This window comes from Pithys albifrons, chromosome 18, assembly GCF_047495875.1.
Source record: "Pithys albifrons albifrons isolate INPA30051 chromosome 18, PitAlb_v1, whole genome shotgun sequence".
Classification (NCBI taxonomy): Eukaryota; Metazoa; Chordata; class Aves; order Passeriformes; family Thamnophilidae; genus Pithys; species Pithys albifrons.
The window spans coordinates 2,143,868-2,165,072 of record NC_092475.1 but is presented as its reverse complement, the minus strand read 5'-3'; the positions used below and the strand labels follow the sequence as shown (position 1 = coordinate 2,165,072).

The following is a 21,205-nucleotide window of genomic DNA, read 5'->3' as shown; positions in this document are numbered from 1 at the left end:
GTGAGGAAAGGATGGGGCGTCCCAGATCATCATCACCTTGCAAATGAGCAAAGCCTTACAAGGAGAGAGGGGAAAATAAACACCAACTTTATTCATCAGGGACGTGGACTGTGTTGGGTGGGAGGGGGAAGCCGCTGGAACAGGAGTGTGGCAAGGCAGGCTGTGGAAATCCCAGCAAGGGTCACAATACCACCAGGGGCTAACACACCCAGTTCCTAAAGAGATGATGTTAAATAGTCTCAGAGCACAAAATAAACCCAAAAAATTTCCCTGCCCAGCTCAGCTCCCCAGTCACGGGCCACTTCAGTGAGCACCCATGCTACGCTGGGCACATTAATCCTTGTCACCACTCAACACTCAAGTGTGGGAAACAAGCAGTCCTTTGTGAGGGAAGGGCTCTGAGCAGCTATTGTTAAGCCCTAGAGTTGAGCCCCGTGCGTGGAGAACACAAACTCAGAACAATGAGGACAGTACAGCCAATTCCATCAGGAACCGATGGGTGTCGAAGCGCCCGAGGCAGCCCACGCCTGTCCCACATCCACACAGTCCACAGCATGATCCAGGTGCTCTTCAGGAGCACAGACTCGCTCCCACAGTTTCCTGAAGATGTTCATCTTGTTTGGTTTTGCTGTCTCGCTGTGCTGTCTGAGGTGTGTCTGCAGCAATGTGAAATCTCACATGACTCTACCAGCTTTGATTGTATCTTCCTCAGCCTCAGATTTTCTGGTTCGTTTGGCAGCCTGGCCCTGCACAGCCCTGCCCAGGCTGAGCTTCACAGGTTTCTTAGAACAGATAAAAAAGGGGGCACTAAAAGAGCAAACCTTTTCAATAGAAAAGTGACTCACGGAATAAAAGGAAATCAGTTTCTTAACTGAGAAAAAAACTGTGTCCTTAAGATACTGGCATGAATTTTAATTTTTTTTTTAAAAAAAGCCTTTACAATGCACAAATCCCACCAGAAAGAGTTTGATGAAACCACCACCTCCTCTAGGGCAAGGATTGGCTGCCATCAATGCAGAATGTAACCGAGGGGAGAGAACATCCTTGTTGTCCACACTCCCCATGCTGCAGGGAAGGGCACTTGGCTTGTCTGGCTGCTCCCAGCCCAGCCCAAGCTCTCCCACTGCAGGGCTGCATGTTGGGCATACACAGATCTTGCTCTTTGTGCTCATTCAGGGCCCAGTCCAACCTGGATCTGGGTCCTGAGGTATTTTAGTAAGAGGACCTGTGTTCAGTGAGCCACTTTGGACAGAAAACCCAAATAATGGTGGCAAAAATCACAAGGCTCCCTGTGGAGCTGTTCCCAGCTGGGAGGTTTGGGAATCCCATTACACTGCTGGCTTATTCCCCCAGTGTTGGCACTCTGCTTGTGGAACCATGCAGCCTTCCAGTCCAGCCAGTGAGTTGGGCTACAGCATGTCCTGGGATACTCTTACAGTCCAGCTGCTGAAATCTGATGCCTGAGGCTGCTGGTTCCCACCTCTGACCTGCCAGTTTTCTGTCTAGTCCTTACACTAAGGCTACAAAGAACTGCTCCCCCCAAAAATGGAGCTCTCAGATAAATCCCATAGTAAAAACCCAAAGGCAGAGAGCAACTGAAGCACTTTGATGTTTTACCCCAGCACAAGCCTTTTCTGCTTTGCCTGTGCTGGGAACCCTGCCTGCACCTGGCAGGATGTGGGGCTGTCCAAGCCCCTCAGCTGGTTTGCAGCCAACAGTGTTGTCACCTGAGCAGCCACAGACTCTGGATGGAGGTGCCACTGCAGGGAAAACAAAGGAAAGAAGTGTGCAAGAGAGCAGAGAATTGTATTTCTTGTGGCCAGTCCTCACCCAAGGCCCAGATCAGTGAATGCTTTCGGGTCTGGACAGATGTGTACTCCCCCTCCTCCCAGCAGAGATCAGAAGCATCCAGAAACTGCTGCTTTTCCACCCAGTTTTAGGCTGGGCAGCCTGAGGCCCAGAGGAGCAGGATGGCTCACCCAGGCTCTGAGGCCAGGAGCACTAGAAGGACAATCCCTGCAGTCCAATGCCTTCCTCTGCACCTAGAACTCAGTCATCTTCTTGTGGGTGTCTGCTTTCTTCTGCTCCCGCTGCAGCCTGGCTTCCTGGGCCTGCAGCTGCCCCAGCTGCTTGTGAGCATTTGCCAGCTTCTCCTCCAGCTGAGCTGCAGCAATGCTGTGCCTGAAAGCAAAAAGCACAGTGGCAATGTCATCCTGCATGCTGAGATCAAAGACTTGTCCTCATCCCAGGAGGGTTTGCCCCTTCCTGTAGGATTAGCACAAGGGACCTGCTGAAAGCCAGGAAGAACCTGATGTTTAGCACAGTTTGGGCCAGAAAACTCTCCTCCTGGCATGTTTAACAGCAACAGTGGTGGGCATTAGACAGAAAGGACTCCAACACCTTCCCTCAGAGAGCTGCTTTCCCACAGCCTGAATTCCAACCACAAGACCCCAGACACACCTGGCAGTGTCCAACATGGTCTGAAGCACACACTGAGCTCTCTACTCTACTTCCCCCCAGTTCTCATTCACTTGTTCCTCCTACACCCCCCTTCAAGCCCAGCCCTTCCCAGAAGCACCAAGAACTTGGTCCCAGAGAGAACATTTTCCTACCGCCCCACGTTGCGCGCCAGGGCCTGCTGGATTCCTCGGATATCCCTCTGCGTTTGCTCAATCTTCTCCATGGTCTGGAACAGGTGCACGCTCAGGGCTTTCTTGGTGCTCTTGCTGGCATGGTAGATCTCCTTGCTGTTCCTCTGGGGCAGTGCCAGCCCTCCAGCCTTGTCCCCAGTGCTCTTCCCACACAGCTTCTCATTCAAAAAGTCAAACACATTCCGGGAGGGTTTCCGGCCGCCCGACTGTCCGGAGCTGCTTCCCTTTCCCCGGCATTTCCTGGATTTGCCTGGGTCCAGCTTGCCCTGCTTCTTCTTCTGAAGCACCTCAGCACACTGGTCCAGGGACTTCCCTCGAGGAAGCACCACAGCCTGCACTGGCTCTACTCTGCCATCAGAATTCTTCCCTAACCCTGAGGAGAGACACGAAGTGATTACAGTAAGTGAGGACAATCCCTCTCCAGACACCTCCCAGCTCAGGCTCACACTGAGAGGCACAAGAGCAGAACAAGCAAACAGGCTCCTGAGGTACCAAAGGCTGTCACTGCTGTCCAAGCGAGGGGAGCAGCAAAGGCCAGGAGCCTTCCCCAGCAGATTTGTGATTCCAAGCCCCGGGCCATCCGTCAGGCTGGTTTCTGTGAAACCAGGCTCAGCCTCACATTCCCAGCCTCTCCAGCCAGGTTCTCCCTAAAACTGGTTTGGTTCCTCTGGGAGAACTGGCGACACAGAGGCAGCAGGGCTGTCCTCCAGAGCCCCCAAGGCTCCATGCAATTTGGGTGGGGAGCAGCGAGCTCAGCAGGCTTTGAAGTCTGTGTCCAGAGCCAGGAGAAGCCTTAACAGACATCAGAAGCTTTGCAGATCAGTTCCCTTCCACCTACAGCCTCTGAACACTCACACAGCTGTTCTCAGAGCTTTGATCATGAACTTGACTGTGGTTCCAAGTGCCTCCAGTGTTTGCCACTACCATGCAGGGGCTGGTGCCCCACATGGCTGTACTTCCAGGAAATAAGTCATCCCTCTTCCCTCTAACACCACCATGATGTATCATATCCCTTAAGCCTCAGCCAACAGGCCCCTTAGCACAGCAAAGTTCTGGCTTCACCCCAAATCCTGGTTCTTCCCTTAATCCCCCCCTCCTCCCCTTACCTTTTCCAAATTCATATCCCATCTGAACCAGCAGTTTGGAGCCAATGCCACGGGTATGGGCTTCCCAGCCCCCAAAGGAGGAGCTGCACGCAGGAGTCCATTCCCCGTTCTCTGGAACTCCTGAGTCTATCACTGTGGCACAGAAGAGAAGGATCAGTGAGACACAGAACAGAACTGCTCAGTAAAACCTTCATGGGGGGCACCCATACAGCACAAAACCCCCTCACAGGGCAGTACAATTCACTTCTACCACCTGAAAATCATTTGGCCACTCCTCCATCCTTACTTGGTTTCTACTGAGTTGTCATCTGAGTTGTCACAGGGAGTGACTGAGATGGGAGACCTCACTTGATTTAATGCACATACCACTTCCCAGATCCAGGCAAAGTCACCCAGGAGTTTTATGCTTCCTTTCCTTTCTTCTAGGATGGTGACACAGACTGACACACACAGCAGAGTAAAATCTGGCACAGACCCCAAATTCAGTTGCTGGGATCTTGCACTCCTGGGTCATGGAGCTGCAGGAGCTCCCAGGGATGAGGGAATGTCCTGAGTCACTTATTAGCCCAGTTCAGGCAGCCATGTAAGAAACAGGCTCTGAGCTTGGAACTCTAAAATATCACACCCTCTTCTTCCCCACGTGGGCAGCTCCCATGGAAACCTCCAGCCTTCATTAGCCAAGTGATGGGCATAGAACAAAGATTCCAGTTTGCAGTTGTGGCCTTACAGCTACTTACTGTTCTCCATCTTTCAGGAACACATAAAGAGATTAACTCCTCTTTCATGAGAGGTGAGACACAGAGAGCTCCAGGACAGTCATCCAGCCCCAGAGAAAGGCAGGAGAAGCTTTTGCTCACACCCTCCTCTCTGCCTTACCTTTGGCATAACCAGAATCATCAACACTGTCCTCATCAGACTGGTCAGACTCAGCAGCATCCTCAGTTCTCAGTGGGGGGATGACACTGTCCCCCTCCAGCACAGCCTCCTTCAGCAGCAGGGAGTCAAACTTCACTGTGTAGTAGCCACTGTCCACATCTGCAGAGGGAACAGCAAGGACAGGAGTTGCAATTTGCCTCCAACACACAGGGGGCTAAACCAGATTCAGCCCCAGCACAACAACACAGGAGCAAGGGAAGGCCCAAGGAACATGTTTTTAAAAATTCTGGGCTTAATTTGTGCTTTTTATTTCTGTCTGGGAGGGAGAGGCCCCCACTGCAATGAAAACCCATTTCCACAATGCCTGTGTTGATACCTAAAGGTTTGTTTCTGTAAGTGAAGAGAGAAGGGCTGTAGAGAAATGGAATTAAAGAGGAGTCAAACTTGATCCCTGCTGAATTACTAATAGTTAAAAGAAAGATGGAATAAATCATATCATAGAATTGATTGGGTTGGAAAAGACCTCCAAGATCAAGTCCAACCCTTGGTGCAACTCCTCTCTCTTCCCAGGCCATGAGAATCAGCTGCTGTATCAGCAGCTGTTGGGCAGGGCCAGCTCCTCTGGTTTTTCTTTAAACAAGAGCAGATTATTGCAATCCTCACCCAATGTACATGCAAATTCCCACAGTACCTGCCTGTTCCCTTTCAGACCTGTTAATGACCTTGTACTAATTTCCTTTCCCCATTCCTGCTCTTTATGTCTCGTTTCCCAGCCAATTCCCTCCCCAAGCCTGAAAAAACTCAGCCCCTTCCCTCAGCTGTGTCCAGGTTTTCAGTTCAGGGCTGCAGCCACACAGTTCATGTTTTTATAGAATAATAGAATGGATTGGGTTGGAAGGGACCTCAGAGATCAGCAAGTCCAACCCTTGATCCAACCCCACTGTGATCACCAGCCCAGGGCACAGAGTGCCCTGGGCTGGTGATCACAGTAGGGTTGGATCAAGATGTGGATTCTCACTCAGTGCCACATCCACAGAATCACAGAATGGATTGGGTTGGAAAAGACCTCCCAGATCAAGTCCAACCCTTGGTCCAACTCCAGTCCCTTTACCAGATCATGGCACTCAGTGCCATGTCCAGTGTCACCTTAAACACCTCCAGGGATGGGGAATCCACCCCCTCTCTGGGCAGCCCATTCCAATCCCTGAGCACTCTCTCTGTAAAGAATTTCTATCTGCTCTCCAACTTCAATTTCCCCTGGCAGAGCTTGAGCCCATCGTATCCCCTTGTCCTATTGCTGAGTGCCTGGAGAAGAGACCAACCCCCACCTGTCCAGAACTTCCCTTCAGGCAGTTCCAGACAGTGCTGAGGTCACCTCTGAGCCTCCTCTTCTCCAGGCTGAACACCCCCAGCTCCCTCAGCCTCTCCCCACAGCACTTGTGCTCCAGTCCCTTCTCCAGCCTTGCTGCTCTTTTCTATCATTAACCACAAGTTTATTAACCAGGAACCCACCAGGCTCCCCCTTCCCCAGCCCCTGGGCAGCCCCTCACCAGTGATTCTGGCTGGGTACCAGATGCCATCGCTGTGCTTGGCCAGGCAGGCTGAGCCCACCCCCAGCGAGCTCAGGTCGGGCTCCTGGAAAGGCTGGAGCTCCTCCACAGACACCACCTGGCCATGGGAAAACCTGCAGGGAAGGAGGAACAGGAGTTCTGAAATGAAAACCCCTTCCCAAAGGAAATGTCAGCAGGGAGGAACCTTCCCTGGTGATTAGGGAGGTCTGACCACTTGCTGTGGTTTGTTTCACCTCAAATATTTGCACCATGAAACAAAGAATGGATTCCACCCTGGAGGACTGAACTGCCCTGCCAGTGACACATCCAGGGAAAACGTTCATGACCTTGGAGATAAAGAGGATGAGAGACAGGCAGGGCCCAGCCCAGCCACCTTCACAGTCCCCTCAGGCTGCTCCAGGCCTTTCCCAGTGAAGATCCTCAAAAATGGAGCCTCTACAACCTCCCTGTGCAACTGGAACAAGTACAATGCCCACACTAACTGATGTTTTTATTTTAAAATGCTAAACTGGTTATTAATTTATCCAATTACTCAATATCTCTGCAGCTTTCCCATGGGATTTTCCATTTCCTCTCTGCCTTAGCCAAAGGGAACAGCCACAACTGAGGCCACTGCTCAGCACAGCACAATTAAAACATAAAAGGCACAATTTCAGTGGGTGAAAGAGCCACACAGGGCAGTTCAGGAGGAGGTTCTTCCCTCCCAGCCCCCTCTGTTTACCGACAGTTCTCCTTAAATCTGCACTTGTCATCCAGGAAGAAGGGGCACGGCTTCAGGGACTTGTGTGTGGGGTACAGGTACAGCACCCTGACCCCTGCACTGCCATCCTCCAGCTCCTCTGTGCCCACAATCATGGCATTGTGGTACTCCAGGGTCCCCCAGGAACTGTAGTAGGGGGCTTTAACCTTCATCCCACTCAGCTCCTCCTCCTCCTCTCTCTCTGACTCCTCCTCCTCTTCGCTGCACTTGGACTCGTTTTTATCATCACTTTCTCCCTCCCTCTCCAATGAGGTCTCGTCCTTATTCCCTGGAGGCTCCTCCTCTGTCCCAAGCCCATCAATGGCTTCCTTAAAAGCAGCGTATTCCTCATCCTGGGCAGAGCTCTCCGTGCGGGGATCCTGCCCTGGGAGCGCTGCTGGGGAGGAGGAGGAGGAGGAGGCATCGGTGTCCAAAGCCGCCAGGAGTTTGCTCTTCTTCACGGCCACCAGGCTGGACTCGGTCAGTTCGATCAGCTGCTTCAGGTCCTCCTGCAGCTGCACCAGGTCCGAGTGCTGCGTGGGGTCCTGGCCGGCTCCCAGCGCCAGCTGCACCTGCTCCAGCTGGGCATTGTAGGTCTGGATCGCCGCTTCCAGGCTCTCCTCGTCCATCCTCGCCACAGGAAGGGCGCTCTGACCCGCGGCCCCTGCGGGAACTCACACCACATTCAGCGTTCACTTAAGAACCTCCTGGACAACTCCGCAGAAACCATCCATCCCGCCGTCCCGCTCCTTCCCTGGGAATCCACCGGGGCGATGCTCCTGCTGGAAACAGACGACGGGAGAGGCCGGGCCTGGCCTGGCCCTGCGCTCCCCCCGCCACGGCGCCGCTCGAACCCGCCTGGCCCACGCACGGCTCCGCTCCTCCCGCAGCCCGGACGCTGCCGCGGGGCCGCACCAGCACCTCCCCGGCCGTGGGGCCGCAGCACCTTCCCGGCCGCCCCGCTCCGCCCTCAGCCTCGCCGGGCCCCGGGACGAGCCGCCATGACTGCCGCCACTTCCGCCCTCAGCGCCTCCACTTCCGCCTGCGCGCTCCAAGCGTCACGCCGCTCAGCCCCGGGGCGGGCGGTGCCGCTGAGCATTCTGGGAGTTGTAGTGCATCGAGCCGCTCCGCTCAGCCCCGGCGGCGGCGCCAGGACTACATTTCCCAGAACCCCGCGCGCGGGCCGGTGGCGGCCGGCGGTGCTGGGCGGCTGGGACGGGCGGAGGTGCCGCTCGGCTCCTCCGGGACCGGGTGAGGAGCGTCGGGCCGCGGGTGCTGCGCTCTGTCCCCCGCCCGCCGCGCTCGGGGGGCGGCAGCGACCGCGGCGGGGGCGCGGCTGGGCTTGGGGCGGAGCTGCCGGGCCGGGACTTGGCGCTGGGCCGTGAGGGGGAAATGGCGGTGAGGGCCCGTGTCCCCCTTCAGCCCTGTCCGGCTGTGACAGGGAAGGAGGAGGGGGATCTCCGGGATCCGGAGGGGTCTCCCTGGTCACGGAGCTCCGCTGTCCCGAAGGCGGAGCGGGCCGGGGGTTCCCCCGCGGGGACAGCAGGAAGGAGCTGCAGCCGAAGGGTCCCGATCCCCGCAGATACTTGTTGGGGTGAAACCCTCAGGCTCCGCCGTGCCCTGCCCTGCCCTCCCTTCCCATGAACCTCCTGCGCTGGAGCGCTTCTGTTTCCCTCTGGGTTCAGGTGTTTGCCCTCAAAGTGATCATGTAACCACACAACGCTCAGGGCCAGCTGCCTCTCAAAGTCTCTGCCTTGAGGTTCCCTTTATCGGCGTTGGAACAGAGGGATTGCTGCAATGGCCCGTGAGTCAGATGAGCACGTGGTGCCGCTGCTGCCTGCAAGGCTTCTCTGCCTCCTGTGTGCAAATCCAGCACCCAGAAAGGCAACAAGGATGGGCTCCTGCAGGTGCTTTTGTTGGGCAACCCACACGCCTGGCCTGGCCTTCCTGCTCTGTGAGATGACAAAATGCTGCTCAGTGGGTGCACAGCAGAAGGTTGTTGCTGGGCAAGGCTGAAATGAAGATCAGAAGGGGGTTGATGTGCCTTCAGGACACTCTGCACTGCAAAAAATACCCCAAGATGTTTTTGCAGGGACTGTGAACAAGGAGGGGAGACTGACCTGTCCATTCTTGCTCAAAATTCCTGCTCTGTGTATTTGTATAAAGTTATTTTCTGTGGGTTTTACATTTCCTGCAAGGGCTGTTCAAGCTCCTCCTCAGCTCCCCTTCCAGCAGACAAAGTTGTCAAACAGAGAGTGGGTTTGCAGCTGGTGCTGGGCATTGTGTGCAGTTCTTTGGAAGAGAATCCCTCCCTTGTGTCCATTTCCAAACCTGACCTCCAGCTCTTCTCATGATCTCTCTTGACTCTGTGATTTTTCCTGGGGTTGCCCAAATGTGAGAGTTACAGATCAAAGAGTAACATCATTATTTGTCCAGGGCTGGGAAAAACTCGCCTTGTGGAATGAGAGGCTTTTGGGAATGAGCTGTTTGGTGATGATTTCCTGGCATTTCTTGCAGGAGCAGGATGTACACGCTGCTGTCAGGGCTCTACAAATACATGTTCCAGAGGGATGAGTACTGTGTCCTGATCCTGGGTTTGGACAATGCTGGGAAAACTGTAAGTGCTGTTTGTCACCCTGTGGAGGGCACACTCACTCCCAAACACCCCCCAGAGATGAATCTTCCATCACAGGTCAATTTTCTTCAGCTGGATCATGAGTTATTTTTGTGCTGCCACACCAAACAATCACCTTTTTCCCATTACTTAAATTTAGCACAAGTTTTCAGGGATGTGGCCAAGGCTTTGGTAATCCCATAATCACCCATGATCCCTTCTTTCCATGCTAAAATAGGGAGCAGGGAGAGTGGTTTGTCCAAAATTAGGTAGGGCAGTGTCTGCTCTGGCAGAAATGAGAAGGCAAGTTTGGATCAGGACTCTGCCCCAGCAAGGAAAATATTTGGCAGTAAATCCTTTGTCTTATTCCTTTTCAGACCTTCCTTGAACAAACCAAAACCCGATTTAACAAGAACTACAAAGGGATGAGTTTGTCCAAAATCACAACCACTGTAGGCTTGAACAGTAAGTAAATCTGTCTGGAATTCTTTCAGCTTTCCTGCACAGCTGGACAACAGCTGGTTCTTGTTGGAAAGATTTAGGGATTGACAAGGGTAGAATAATTCCTGGAAGCAGAGATTGTATCTCCTAACTGGCCAGATCTTTTTGTGCAGAATAAAGGAGGCTTTCTTAGCTTAGGAGGGAAAATCCCTGAAGTATTAAACCCCCAGGTATTTAGCTCAGGCTGTATTTCCCTGGAGTTCATTCCTTGGCCTGATCCTGGTATTATTTGCCTGGAGTGACTCATGGTCACTGTACAATTGCAATAATCCCTTCCTGGGACTTGTTCCCCTACAAGAATGTCCTGCCCCAGATTCCTGAGTGGGCTGTGCAGGTGTTTGTGCTTTACACCTTTAGTTTTCACTGGATTCCTTCTCTGTTTTCCCCTCCAGTTGGGACTATTGATGTTGGCAAAACTCGGCTGATGTTCTGGGATCTGGGTGGGCAGGAGGAGCTGCAGTCGCTGTGGGACAAGGTGAGAGATGTGGGGTTATTTTGCCTTCATTTATTTTGTTTGTTCAACTTGCCCAGAGAAGCTGTGGCTGCCCCATCCCTGGAAGTGTCCAAGGCCAGGTTGGATGGGGTTTGGAGCAACCTGGGATAGTGGGAAATGTTCCTGCCCATGGCAGGGAGTTGGAGCTGGATGAGCTTAAATATCCCTTTCAACCCAAACCATTCTGTGTTTTCTTTTAGAAGTGGTTTTGTCTGTCTTAGAACTGAACCTGTACAATCATGGGGTAATCACACAGACTAATTAGTAACCCCAGTATTTACCATCCAGAGATTCACCTCTATCTCTGCAAGATGAGCAAAGATAATGCTTAATATTCATAGAATCATAGAATGGATTGGGTTGGAAAAGCCCTCCAAGATCATCAAGTCCAACCCTTGGTCCAACTCCAGTCCCTTTACCAGATCATGGCACTCAGTGCCACGACCAAGCTCAGTTGAAAACCCTCCAGGGATGGGGAATCCACCCCCTCTCTGGGCAGCCCATTCCAATCCCTGAGCACTCTCTCTGCAAAGAATTTTTTTCTGCTCTCCAACTTCAATTTCCCCTGGCAGAGCTTGAGCCCATCGTGCCCCCTTGTCCTATTGCTGAGTGCCTGGGAGAAGAGACCAACCCCCACCTGGCCAGAACTTCCCTTCAGGCAGTTCCAGACAGTGCTGAGGTCACCTCTGAGCCTCCTCTTCTCCAGGCTGAACACCCCCAGCTCCCTCAGCCTCTCCCCACAGCACTTGTGCTCCAGTCCCTTCTCCAGCCTCGTTGCTCCTCTCAATAATGTAAACATTGTTTACAAACAGCAATTACCAACCCACCTCTGGGGGTTGTGCCACAGAGGGAAGGTTTGGGGAGACACAGGTGAGCTTTTCCACAGACCTGCAGACAGAACATCCTGTGTGCCTCCATTCTCTCTGACAGCTGGAGCTGGCTGATCTCTTCCAGGTGTGCCAAAATTTTACCAAATTAAAATAAAATCAGGAAAAGGAGCAAAAGGTGCCAGTGGATCAACAGCAAATGTGTGTTCTCCTTTCAGTACTACGCTGAGTCTCACGGGGTGATCTATGTCATTGACTCCACGGATGAGGAGAGGCTCTCAGAGTCTAAAAGAGCTTTTGGTGAGTACAGGGTGAAGAAAACAGACCCGAAAGTTGTATCAAATGAAACTGTAATGCAAGAAGGAGCCTCTTGCTTCATCCCTCTGTCCAGGCAGTCTGTGCCCTGCATTTGTACAACTCCAACAACTGGCTAAACATCTGGTTTTGTTTCTCTGCTTTGTAGAGAAGATGATCACCAGTGAAGCTCTGGAAGGGGTTCCCATTCTGGTGTTGGCCAACAAGCAGGATGTAGAGGTAAGATTCCTGCAGATTTTCATAAAGGAGCAAGGTAAGATTCCTGCAGATTTTCATAAAGGAGCAAGGTAAGATTCCTGCAGATTTTCATAAAGGAGCAAGGTAAGATTCCTGCAGATTTTCATAAAGGAGCAAATAAGCCTTGGAAAGGGGAGCTCTGCATTCAGGTTAAATTTGTTCTACATTCCTGGGCTGATCCCATGGCATTTTCCTACCACAGCAAATAATGGCTTTGAATTTAGATGGGTTTTATTTTTTCCAGTGGCACAAATGAGCTTCCTACAGGCACATAGTTGTGAACTCCCTGTGTAAACAGAGCAAACTGCACAGCTGTGGTGGGTCTTTCTTGTACCGTGACTGGGTGTATTGATGCTGTTTTTTCCTGTTTATTCAGAAAAAAAAATGTTTGGTGCACTTTTTTTAGGCTGCTCTTTTAAAACCCAGGGACAGCACAACAAATGTATGTGAGGCAGTGTCATCCTTTTCCCATAACTGGATAAGATCTATTCAATAAAACATTTGTTTGTGCTGAGGCATTCCATCAATGTCAGCAGTGCATGGCAAGGAATGCTCTTTTCTGATAATAGAATTTAAATTCTTTCCAGCATATCCAGAACTGCAAAGGTCTTGGTTTGGATTTACCAGGTTTGTGGGTGGTGCAGTGTTTAGGTGACACATCCAGGACCATCTGCATCTCCCCAGGCATGGAAAGAAGGGAAGAGGGTGCCTAAAGTGGTCATGGTGTGTTTTCCATGTGTTTCTCCTGTACTTGGAATTCCAGGCCTGCAGCTCCAGCGATTGATCTCTAGATGGAGCCAGAAGCTTCCAGTAGGAGTTGGAGCACCAGCCCTGGCAGCTGGATCAGTGTCCCTTCCAAAGAGTGCAATGCAAAGACTTCTCACCCTCTTCCTTTGGATTTACAGTTTTCCAAGGGATTGCACTGGTGGGAAATGCTTGAGATTCCCATGGGAATCTATCTGGCTTTACAGGAGGATTTGGTTGCACTTCCTGTGTCCAACACAGCAGGTTGTTTTTTGGATGGTCATGAAATGATCTAAGAGATTATCCAGTCATAGAAGTAAGAGAAATGTAGTTCCATGTAAAACACAGCATGAGATTGAGACAGAACTCCTGATTTATGGTCCTGAATTCACTGAATGTGGGGAAATTGCCTTTCCTGTGTGGAAACCAGAGTCTAAACTCTCACATTTCCATGCAACACTCCAGCTTTGCTGCAGGGAGCAGCCTGCACTCCTGCCTTTGGAGCTGGGAAGCTCTCCCAGTTTTCCCTGTGGCCGTGTGGGCACAGTTTGTTCCAGGCACTGCAGACAGTGGCTCTTCTGGCACTCCAGCCAGACTACAGACAAATAACAAGTGGGCTGCTTTAAATACCTGAAGAGGTGTTTGGAACAGGCTCTCAAGATAAAAACTCACTGACTTCTTGCCCTTTCTGGAGGGTCCAAGACCAGCCCACAGACTTAGTGCCTCACAGAACTGCAACAAGAGATCAGCAAAGCTAAACCCTCTGGGGCTTTACCTGTTTGTAAGAAATACATAAATTGGATATTTAGAGGTTTGCTCGTGCAGTCTGATCTTGGAAATGGGCACAGCAGAGACATCCATGCTGTTATCAAATCATTAAGGGTGTTATGGCTTGTTTTGCAGTAATTCTTCAGGTGTAGAAAACTCAGTGGACTGTTCTGTTCCTCCAGTCAGGCAGAATGGAAGACATCTGGAATAAAACTGAGCATTAAAGGAGTATCATTGGCAGATGTTTTTCTGCTCTGCATGTCCAGACATAAAACAGTAGTAGGGAATTCTTGCCAGCATCCCTCCATCCTGGACCAAGATAAGGGAGGATAAGTGGTATCTTAACCTTGCTGGTATTTGCAGATGAATGAGAATTCTGGATTATGACATCCATAAAGGCCACAAAATACATCAGAAGTAGAATATCTGACATAGTTGGGGTTTTTTTAGGTTTACATACCTTAGAGTGAGATAACAAGAGCTCTGACTCAATGCCTGAAGCTGCACAAAGGGTAAGAATTCTGCTGTGAACAGGCCCCACTATCACAGGTTCTCTGTGGCCTCTCAGCACTGCCCAGCACAAACTTGGTCATCAGGGGGTGAAATACAGTCACAGACTGCAAAACACCAATTCTGAGGTTGTGATAATACTGAATTTGGTGTTATTTTGTGTGAGGAGAACACTCTGTGTTCAGCAGGGGCTTCAAAAATGCATCATCTTATAATTAATTAAAAGACTGACTCAAATGTGTGTTGTGGAAGGAATTTGGTTTTAAAGGAGCTGCCACTGCCTTGTAGGGGAGTTCAGTGTCTACTGTATAATAATTCCTGTGGTCTGCCTTGCAACTCAGAATGCCACCTTTGAAAATAAGTTTTTCTACAGAAAAAGCTGCAAAGTAAGAGTTGGTATTTGCCATTTGATGTGAATGCAGCTGTTTAAAGGTTTATACAAGATCTGTATTTCTGAGCTGAGGAATGAACAGCTCAAGGGCAGAATGGCTCATTATGAAACACTTAAAAATGCTGGAAAACATGAGCTGTTAAAAAATAGCATCTGAAAATAACCATGTGTTGCATGATGCCCTTGGAGGGAAGTTTTGCCATCCTAACCTAAAGATAAACTCTGGAAATTTAATTTGAAATCTCCAGAATGTCAAAAGCCTCCCTGTGTCTTTGGAAAATGCAGGGAGTCATGGTGAGCAGCAGGAGACTCATTTCCACATTGCATGAGAGCCATTCCAATTTCCAGCTGAAGACATGCCAGAGATTCCCTCTGAAATTAGTTTTAATTTAAATAAGCTTGTTGAATTTGAGGCTATACTATGACTTGTTTAAATCTAAACAAGCTTCAGTTTTAATTTAAAATAAGCTTGTAAAACAAGTAGACCAGAACCAGTCAGGTTGGTCAGACTTTTTTTTGGAACAGTTTCACTGGGCTGTTCATCTTCCTGTAGTTTCTCTTTTAGTTCCATTCTGGTGACTGATTAGTTTTGAGATGACTGAAGAGCCTGTACTTGAGGTTTTATCCTGCAGGGTTTTATCCTGACAGGAGACCAAGCAGCAGAATTGTCTTTGCTCCATTGGATTTGGTGAATTGATAAAGATTCTACAACATAACCCTTTTTTTTTTTTTTTTTTGGCTAAAACTTGCCTTGCTGCTTGATAGAGTTTTGGGTGAGTCTTAATTTGGGTAATGCTGTTCTGAACCCAGTTCATGAAAGGAACTTGGTTTAGTCCTGTCTATGTTATGCCTTGAAGGGCCTCCATGCAAAGGTGTTTTACAGTGTTATTTTGGGGAAGTTGAGATGGAAATGGGTTTGTCATGTGCTGTGTGAGGTTCCCCCGAGTGGCTGATGGATCTGTGGCTCCTGAAAGGTCACCGTGAGTTGTTGTTGGAGTGGGCAGGGTTTGTGTGATCACAGATCAGTTTCCCTTTGCCTTGGGGTTTTGTGGTTTCAGCTGAGCAATGAAACACGTCTGTAAACAAACACTCCGTGGTGTGGCTGGGGAGGCCTGTCTTGTGCACAAGGGGAATTTGGGAGCCACAGCTGACATTCCCCTGAGCATGAGAAGCTCAGGTGCCCCTGCTGGAATGACGGATAATCCACCTCATGCTCTGCTGTAAGGTGAGACTCCAGTTTGTGGCTTCCCCTCAAACACTGCAGCACAAACTGAGAGTTTGTGTTACCCTCTGCTGTGCTGCTCTACCTCATCCCAGGGGAAAAGGTTATTCCACAGAGCAGGAGGGTGCTGTGATGCAGTGGCACCTGCTGGATCAATGTGAAAGGGGCAAAGTCTTCTCAGAAGCAGAACTCTGATGGAAGTTTCCATGGAATAGTCATGGCTGGATAGTGGGGCAGGACATGGTTATACCAAAGGGTGGGAAAGGGAAGTGATGGCAGTGGATGATACTGGGGGGAAAATGGCTATAATTTCAGGTTGCTCTGGGAAAAGTGGGCTCTGAAAGGCCTCAGGAATGGGCTGTGGGTTCTCTGTGGGGTGTGTGCAGCTGTGCTGGTCTCCTGACTGGTTTGGGGAGCTCATGCCCTGATGGCTTTGCCTGTGCAAGTGGAAATCAAGGACAGCGTGGCTGTGCTCTCTGTTGTTGTTTCCTGTCTTGAACACTTTCGGGTTTATTTTAAAAATATTTAAAAACAGGTCATAGTTCACAAAGGGGAAGTTGTTACAGAAGAGTATAAACTGTGAGATGCTTCAAGGATATTTCAAGAAACATTTGCTCAATTTCAGCTGCCTTGAGGTTTAACCTTCCTGCTGTCAAGTCTCCTTGACTGAAAAGAAATAAAATATAGTTCAAATTACTGACATGCAGCTCTTCCTCCTTCTCATTTGTGGGCTAATTGACTTGTCCAGAGCTCTGGCTTAAACCAGGAGGCTTTTGGACCTGCCTTTCTTTCTGGGCAGTGAATTTCATACCAGACTAAAGCAGCATTTTTTACAAACCCATAGAGAATGGTTGTTTAGTTGTTATCTCTTGCCCATCTTCCAGACCTACTGGTATGAATCCCAACTCCCAAGTCCAGTCTGACTCCCTCTGAAGTTACTATTTGTTTGTTGGGGTTTTTTTAATTTACTTTTTATCCTGTGGCTGACAGCTCATCCATATCAACTGCACACTTTTCACTTGGCAGGAATCCTGGACTAAATTGTTAGGAATTTGGTGCAATGATGTCAGTAACATTTCTGGATATGATTTCCAGGCCATTCATTGAAAGGGCAGGTTTAAAATGCAGCTGAGGTCATAAGAAGGTACAGTCATTGAAGGTTGCACAACTCATGGAGTTGAGAGCACTGGGTGAATTGGGTGTTGTTAAACTCCTCTCAAGACATTTCTTAAGAACCCTTCCTATTTATAAGCAATGAAACCTGCTTTCTTGCTGTATGGTTATCTCCACAGGAGTTTCCTGTATTTAATTTCTCCAGATCAGTGTTTTGCAAAATGTTGGTATCGTTGCTTTCCATATTTCTGTTCTCTCTGAGTTTACATCCACTTGGCTGATCCTCAGGACTCACAAGGGTCTGGTTTGGCATTTGTGTAAACACTTGTCCAAGACATGTATTTGGGCCTCACTGATGATGGTTCAAAACACGTTTTTGAGCCTCATTGAAGGTCCAAAATGTTTTTCAGAGAGAGGAGGAAACGGGGTCATGGCCAACTGAAGTGCTTCAATGGCTTATCCAAGGCTTCTGAGGAAAAAGTGAGCACTGAGATCAGGCAGGACCTGAAGGCTGGTCATTTCTCCTGTGCTCAGGGGGGTGCAAGTCCAGACTTCAGCAGGGCAAGTGTGCTTTTGTTGTGTTTGTAGCTCTCAATAAGATTCTTGTGGTAACACTGTGATTTATATTGGGAACATAATGCACTGGTTTATCAGGGGGTTTTTGATTTGTGTTGTAAAGCCACTTCCCAGCAGCTTCCTGGCAGCCTCACAGGAGTGCAGGGCTTGCTGAAAGTCAAGAGCACAGTGACACTGGGTGTGAGGAAATGTGCTGGATTCTGTGTTTCTCTGGAAGGACAGACACGTGCAGGGTGGCTGTGGCTTTCCTGTAAGGGCAAGGAATGTGCTGAGAACTTAAACAAAACTCCACAGCCAACCATTTTGTGAGTGCCCAGGCTGCTGGCACAGAGTCAGCTGGGCTTATGGCAGGTACAGCCTTTCAGAAGCCTTTGTAAATAGTAAAGCTCATGTAGTGTCCTGGTAGGCAGAGGCTGCAGTGTGTGATGATGGGGTGGGTTGGAAGGACTGTCCTGAGGAGGTGCAAGTTGTGCTCATTTTCAGGACTCTGCTTGCTTAGAAGTGCACAGACCTTAGATCAGGGAGGTGTGTCCTGTCTGCAAACAGCATTCTCTTCAGTCAAAAGAAGAATGTGTTCATTTCTTTGGAAAGTAAAGAGCTGAATTTGCTGATGGGTGAGGAGGTTTAACCTCCCAGTGTGTCCACCCTGCCTGAAGCAGGACTGCAGGATTAATTGTGGAAGGTCACCATCTCTTGCAGCACAGAAAGCAAACTCTTCTTTGGTTCCCTTTGCAGACTTGTCTGTCAATACCTGACATCAAGACAGCATTTAGTGACTGCATTAACAAAATTGGGAAGAGAGACTGCCTGACTCAAGCCTGCTCAGCCCTTACTGGGTGAGTATGAGAACAGAGCTGTGGGGTGTCTCACACAGCAGCATTACAGCATTTACCGACCCCTGGAGGGGAGCTGGCCCTCCTCCCAGCACTGAGCCTTGGATGTGCACCAGGTCAGTAACTGCATCTGTAAATCTGCCTGTGAAACCTCAAGGAAATGCATTGCTGGCTGAGGCCTATTTTTGTCCTCTATCCTCCCTTCTCCATCACAATCTGCCTTCCAGCTCCCGCTCTGAGGTTGGACATCAGTTGAAAACGCAGCTGTTGATGTCACTGCCAGAGAAATGGGTGGTGTTTCACCACTGCTTCCATAATTACACTCCTGCTTTCATACTTTTTGGCATGCAGATGAGCTTTGTGATGTAGACAATGTAAGAGTTTCCAAGAGTGTTCTGACTGTGGTTTAAAATTTGATGACTAAAACTAGACCAAACTCTGGGCGTGCACAGCTGCGTGCCCTGACCTTGACCAACCCACTGCATTCTTGGTCTCTCAGCATCACCCCTGCACCTTGAACCCTGCAATACTTTGGTTACACTTTCAGTTCTTTGAGTGAGAAGTGCTGTTTGTTGTAAGTCAAAAGTTCTGTTCCTGATGGAGGAAACAATCCTGGCTGAGTTACTGCCTGTGCTGAATCCAGAGCTTTGAGATTTAAATCTAGCAAGAGGGTTGTGCTATCACACCTAACAAAAACCTCTTAAACCATGAAAAAAAATCTGTTGTCTGCATTGCCACAAATCACATGCCATTAAGCAGGTGAGTGACCACCAGAGCACTGACTGAAAGAGAAGTATTAGATAATAACCTTACGAAAAGCAACCTTTTCAAACACTTTGAGTTTTGGTCTCTGTGGAATTCCCTTTCAAAAATTCCGGTTTGAGCATGCACTAAAACAATAACTTGTGGAAGTCCTGGCTGGGGAGCCAGACCAGCGAGGTGATGACTTGCTTGGCAGCCCCAGCACAGATGGTTTACAGAGTGGTGGAATCAGGATTAAAAAATCTGCTGCAACTGACGTGAGGTTTGTGGCAAAATAACCTCAGACCAGCTGTCAGGTGTGCTTTTAATGCTTGTTTATCCCAAGGTTGCCACAGAGTCGGTGACTAAATTGGATGTAGACATGTACAGACACCAGAAAAATAAAGGATGGTGTTTATATGCTGAGTTAGAAGAAATCAGATCCCTGAGCAGTAACAATAATGCCAATAAATGACTGCAGGGCAGGGCCCTTCCCTTCCTCCTCTACAGGCTCAGGGCCTACCTGAGCCATGTTTCTGTTCTTGTTGGCTTCTTGTTGTTGAATTATTTTAAAACCTTTCTGCCTGTTTCCTTAGGAGAGGGGTGAATGAAGGAATTGAGTGGATGGTGAAGTGCGTGGTGAGGAACATCCACCGCCCCCCGAGAAAGAAGGACATCACGTAAGGAATCCCAAGCCAGCCAAGGAACAGACACTCTTTTTCCACACAGTTTTGTGTTCCCTTTAAAGAAAGTGATCCACTGGATTCCTATTATGCCTGATTCTTTCCTGAGTTTGGAGACAAATATTCTCTTTCTGCATCTAAAAAACCTGAGCCAAGGATTCCAACTGGGTGGGGGGGTGGGAATCTCTTACAATAAGTGTTAAGTCTTTGACCTGAGAGCATCCTATGTAGCAACCTACACTCATTGTTGCAGATGCAAAGGACTTAATTTTCTACTGTTTTACTTTGTGATTCCTGATTTGTTAGTCTAACAGGCTAGAGGCCAGTGATGTGAAGGAACTCCTGAAGGAACTGTGTAGGTGAATGTGGGAGGGGAGGAACAGCCTGGGGAGTGGCTGTCCCTCCTGACTGAGAAGATCCCTTGCTGCTCCAGCCCCGTGGTGACTGCAGGATGTTACTGGCCCTGTTATGCTGCTGTTTTGTAGTGGGGAGAGACAGTGTTGATTAGAACCTGGTTTTCAGCCACCATGATGACTTGTAGCTGTGACCTGTGGTGAATGCAGACATGGGAGCCAACAATGGTCACAGGATCATGGAAGTTCTGAAGGTGGAAAACAGAGACCATCAAATCCCACTGCAGAGTTGTATGCTGGTTAAAATGGGTATTCCCACTGGGACATGGACTCCAGGAGCACTTCCCTGCTCTGACTGCCAATCTCTTTGTGCATTCTCTTTAATCTTAAGAGTAATTGGGATCTTCTGTAACGAATCAAGGCCATCTCTGTGATCTTTCTTGGCCAAAAGCAGAACCTCAAGGTAGGATGAAATCAGTATGCAATAAAGCTTCCTACTTCTTTGAACTTCTCTGGCTGCAACAAGTAATGTTTGGGAATAGCAGTACTTACCCTTTTTAGTTTTTTGAAATGTAAGAAAGAAGAGAAAGGCAGCACTCAAAGAGTGCTCACTTCTTAAGTCACCTCAGCTAGATCTGCTGATGTATCACTAACATTTCTCTGAATATCTCATTCTACATGAACTTGGTGGTGGTTTGGCAGTGGGTACTGCTTTAGTTAGTGCTGATGCTGTTTGCTCACACAATGAAGGGGTCATTAATCAAGCTGTACTTGAGCATGTCAGCAGTATTTGTTTAAAGTCTGAGCTGGCGTGTGTCAGAGGACTCTGTGCTGAATTTCCTGCGTGCAACTCGCTGCAGATTTTTGGTGTAGAGAGAACATTCCTCCGCTCACATTTGGGTCAGAGCATGACGGCAGCTGGAGTGTGTCCTTAGGCTCATGAAGTCAGTGGAAATAGCTGCAAACTGGAAAGCAGAATCCTGCTTTTCCTTACTTAAGGAATGCTCCTTCAGATCTCCTGACCCAGTCAGGTTTCTTGGTGTGCTCTGCCAATGTGGAGAATCCCTCAGAGTTCACTGTCCCACTGTAGGAAGTGGCACTTTCTCTGGGTGCTACATGGTATGTAGGGCTGAGATTTTCAAGAGTACAGGAGTTTTGGAGACCCCCTTGATTGTCAGGAAAACCTCTCTGGGCTGTGTTGGAAAGCCTGACTGTTTTTAAGGTGACTTGATGGCCCTGGCTGGTTTGGTTGGCACGGCTGGTATTGACAATTAAGATATAAAACAGTAACTAATGAGAACAAAACACTTTAGTCAAGTAACTTAAAATGTCTGTCTTGTG

At 49.3% G+C, this 21,205-nt stretch overlaps 2 protein-coding genes across 2 annotated transcripts; one reads left to right on the top strand and one right to left on the bottom strand.

Annotated features, from left to right (window-relative positions):
• Positions 1 to 66: 66 nt before the first annotated feature.
• On the bottom strand, positions 67 to 7,973 carry ZGPAT (zinc finger CCCH-type and G-patch domain containing). The gene is made up of 6 exons (XM_071572988.1): positions 6,926 to 7,973; positions 6,184 to 6,317; positions 4,634 to 4,792; positions 3,758 to 3,889; positions 2,613 to 3,024; positions 67 to 2,181 (listed from the first exon to the last, which is right to left on the bottom strand). Exons 1-6 carry the CDS (start codon positions 7,570 to 7,572, stop codon positions 2,043 to 2,045), a joined length of 1,623 nt encoding a protein of 540 aa, XP_071429089.1. The 5' UTR covers positions 7,573 to 7,973; the 3' UTR covers positions 67 to 2,042.
• A 149-nt stretch (positions 7,974 to 8,122) lies between these two features.
• Positions 8,123 to 19,592, top strand: ARFRP1 (ARF related protein 1). The gene is made up of 8 exons (XM_071572877.1): positions 8,123 to 8,194; positions 9,461 to 9,560; positions 9,935 to 10,022; positions 10,451 to 10,533; positions 11,597 to 11,678; positions 11,842 to 11,912; positions 17,990 to 18,090; positions 19,425 to 19,592. The coding sequence occupies exons 2-8, from the start codon at positions 9,468 to 9,470 to the stop codon at positions 19,510 to 19,512; spliced, it is 606 nt and encodes a 201-aa protein (XP_071428978.1). The 5' UTR covers positions 8,123 to 8,194; positions 9,461 to 9,467; the 3' UTR covers positions 19,513 to 19,592.
• Positions 19,593 to 21,205: the final 1,613 nt, after the last annotated feature.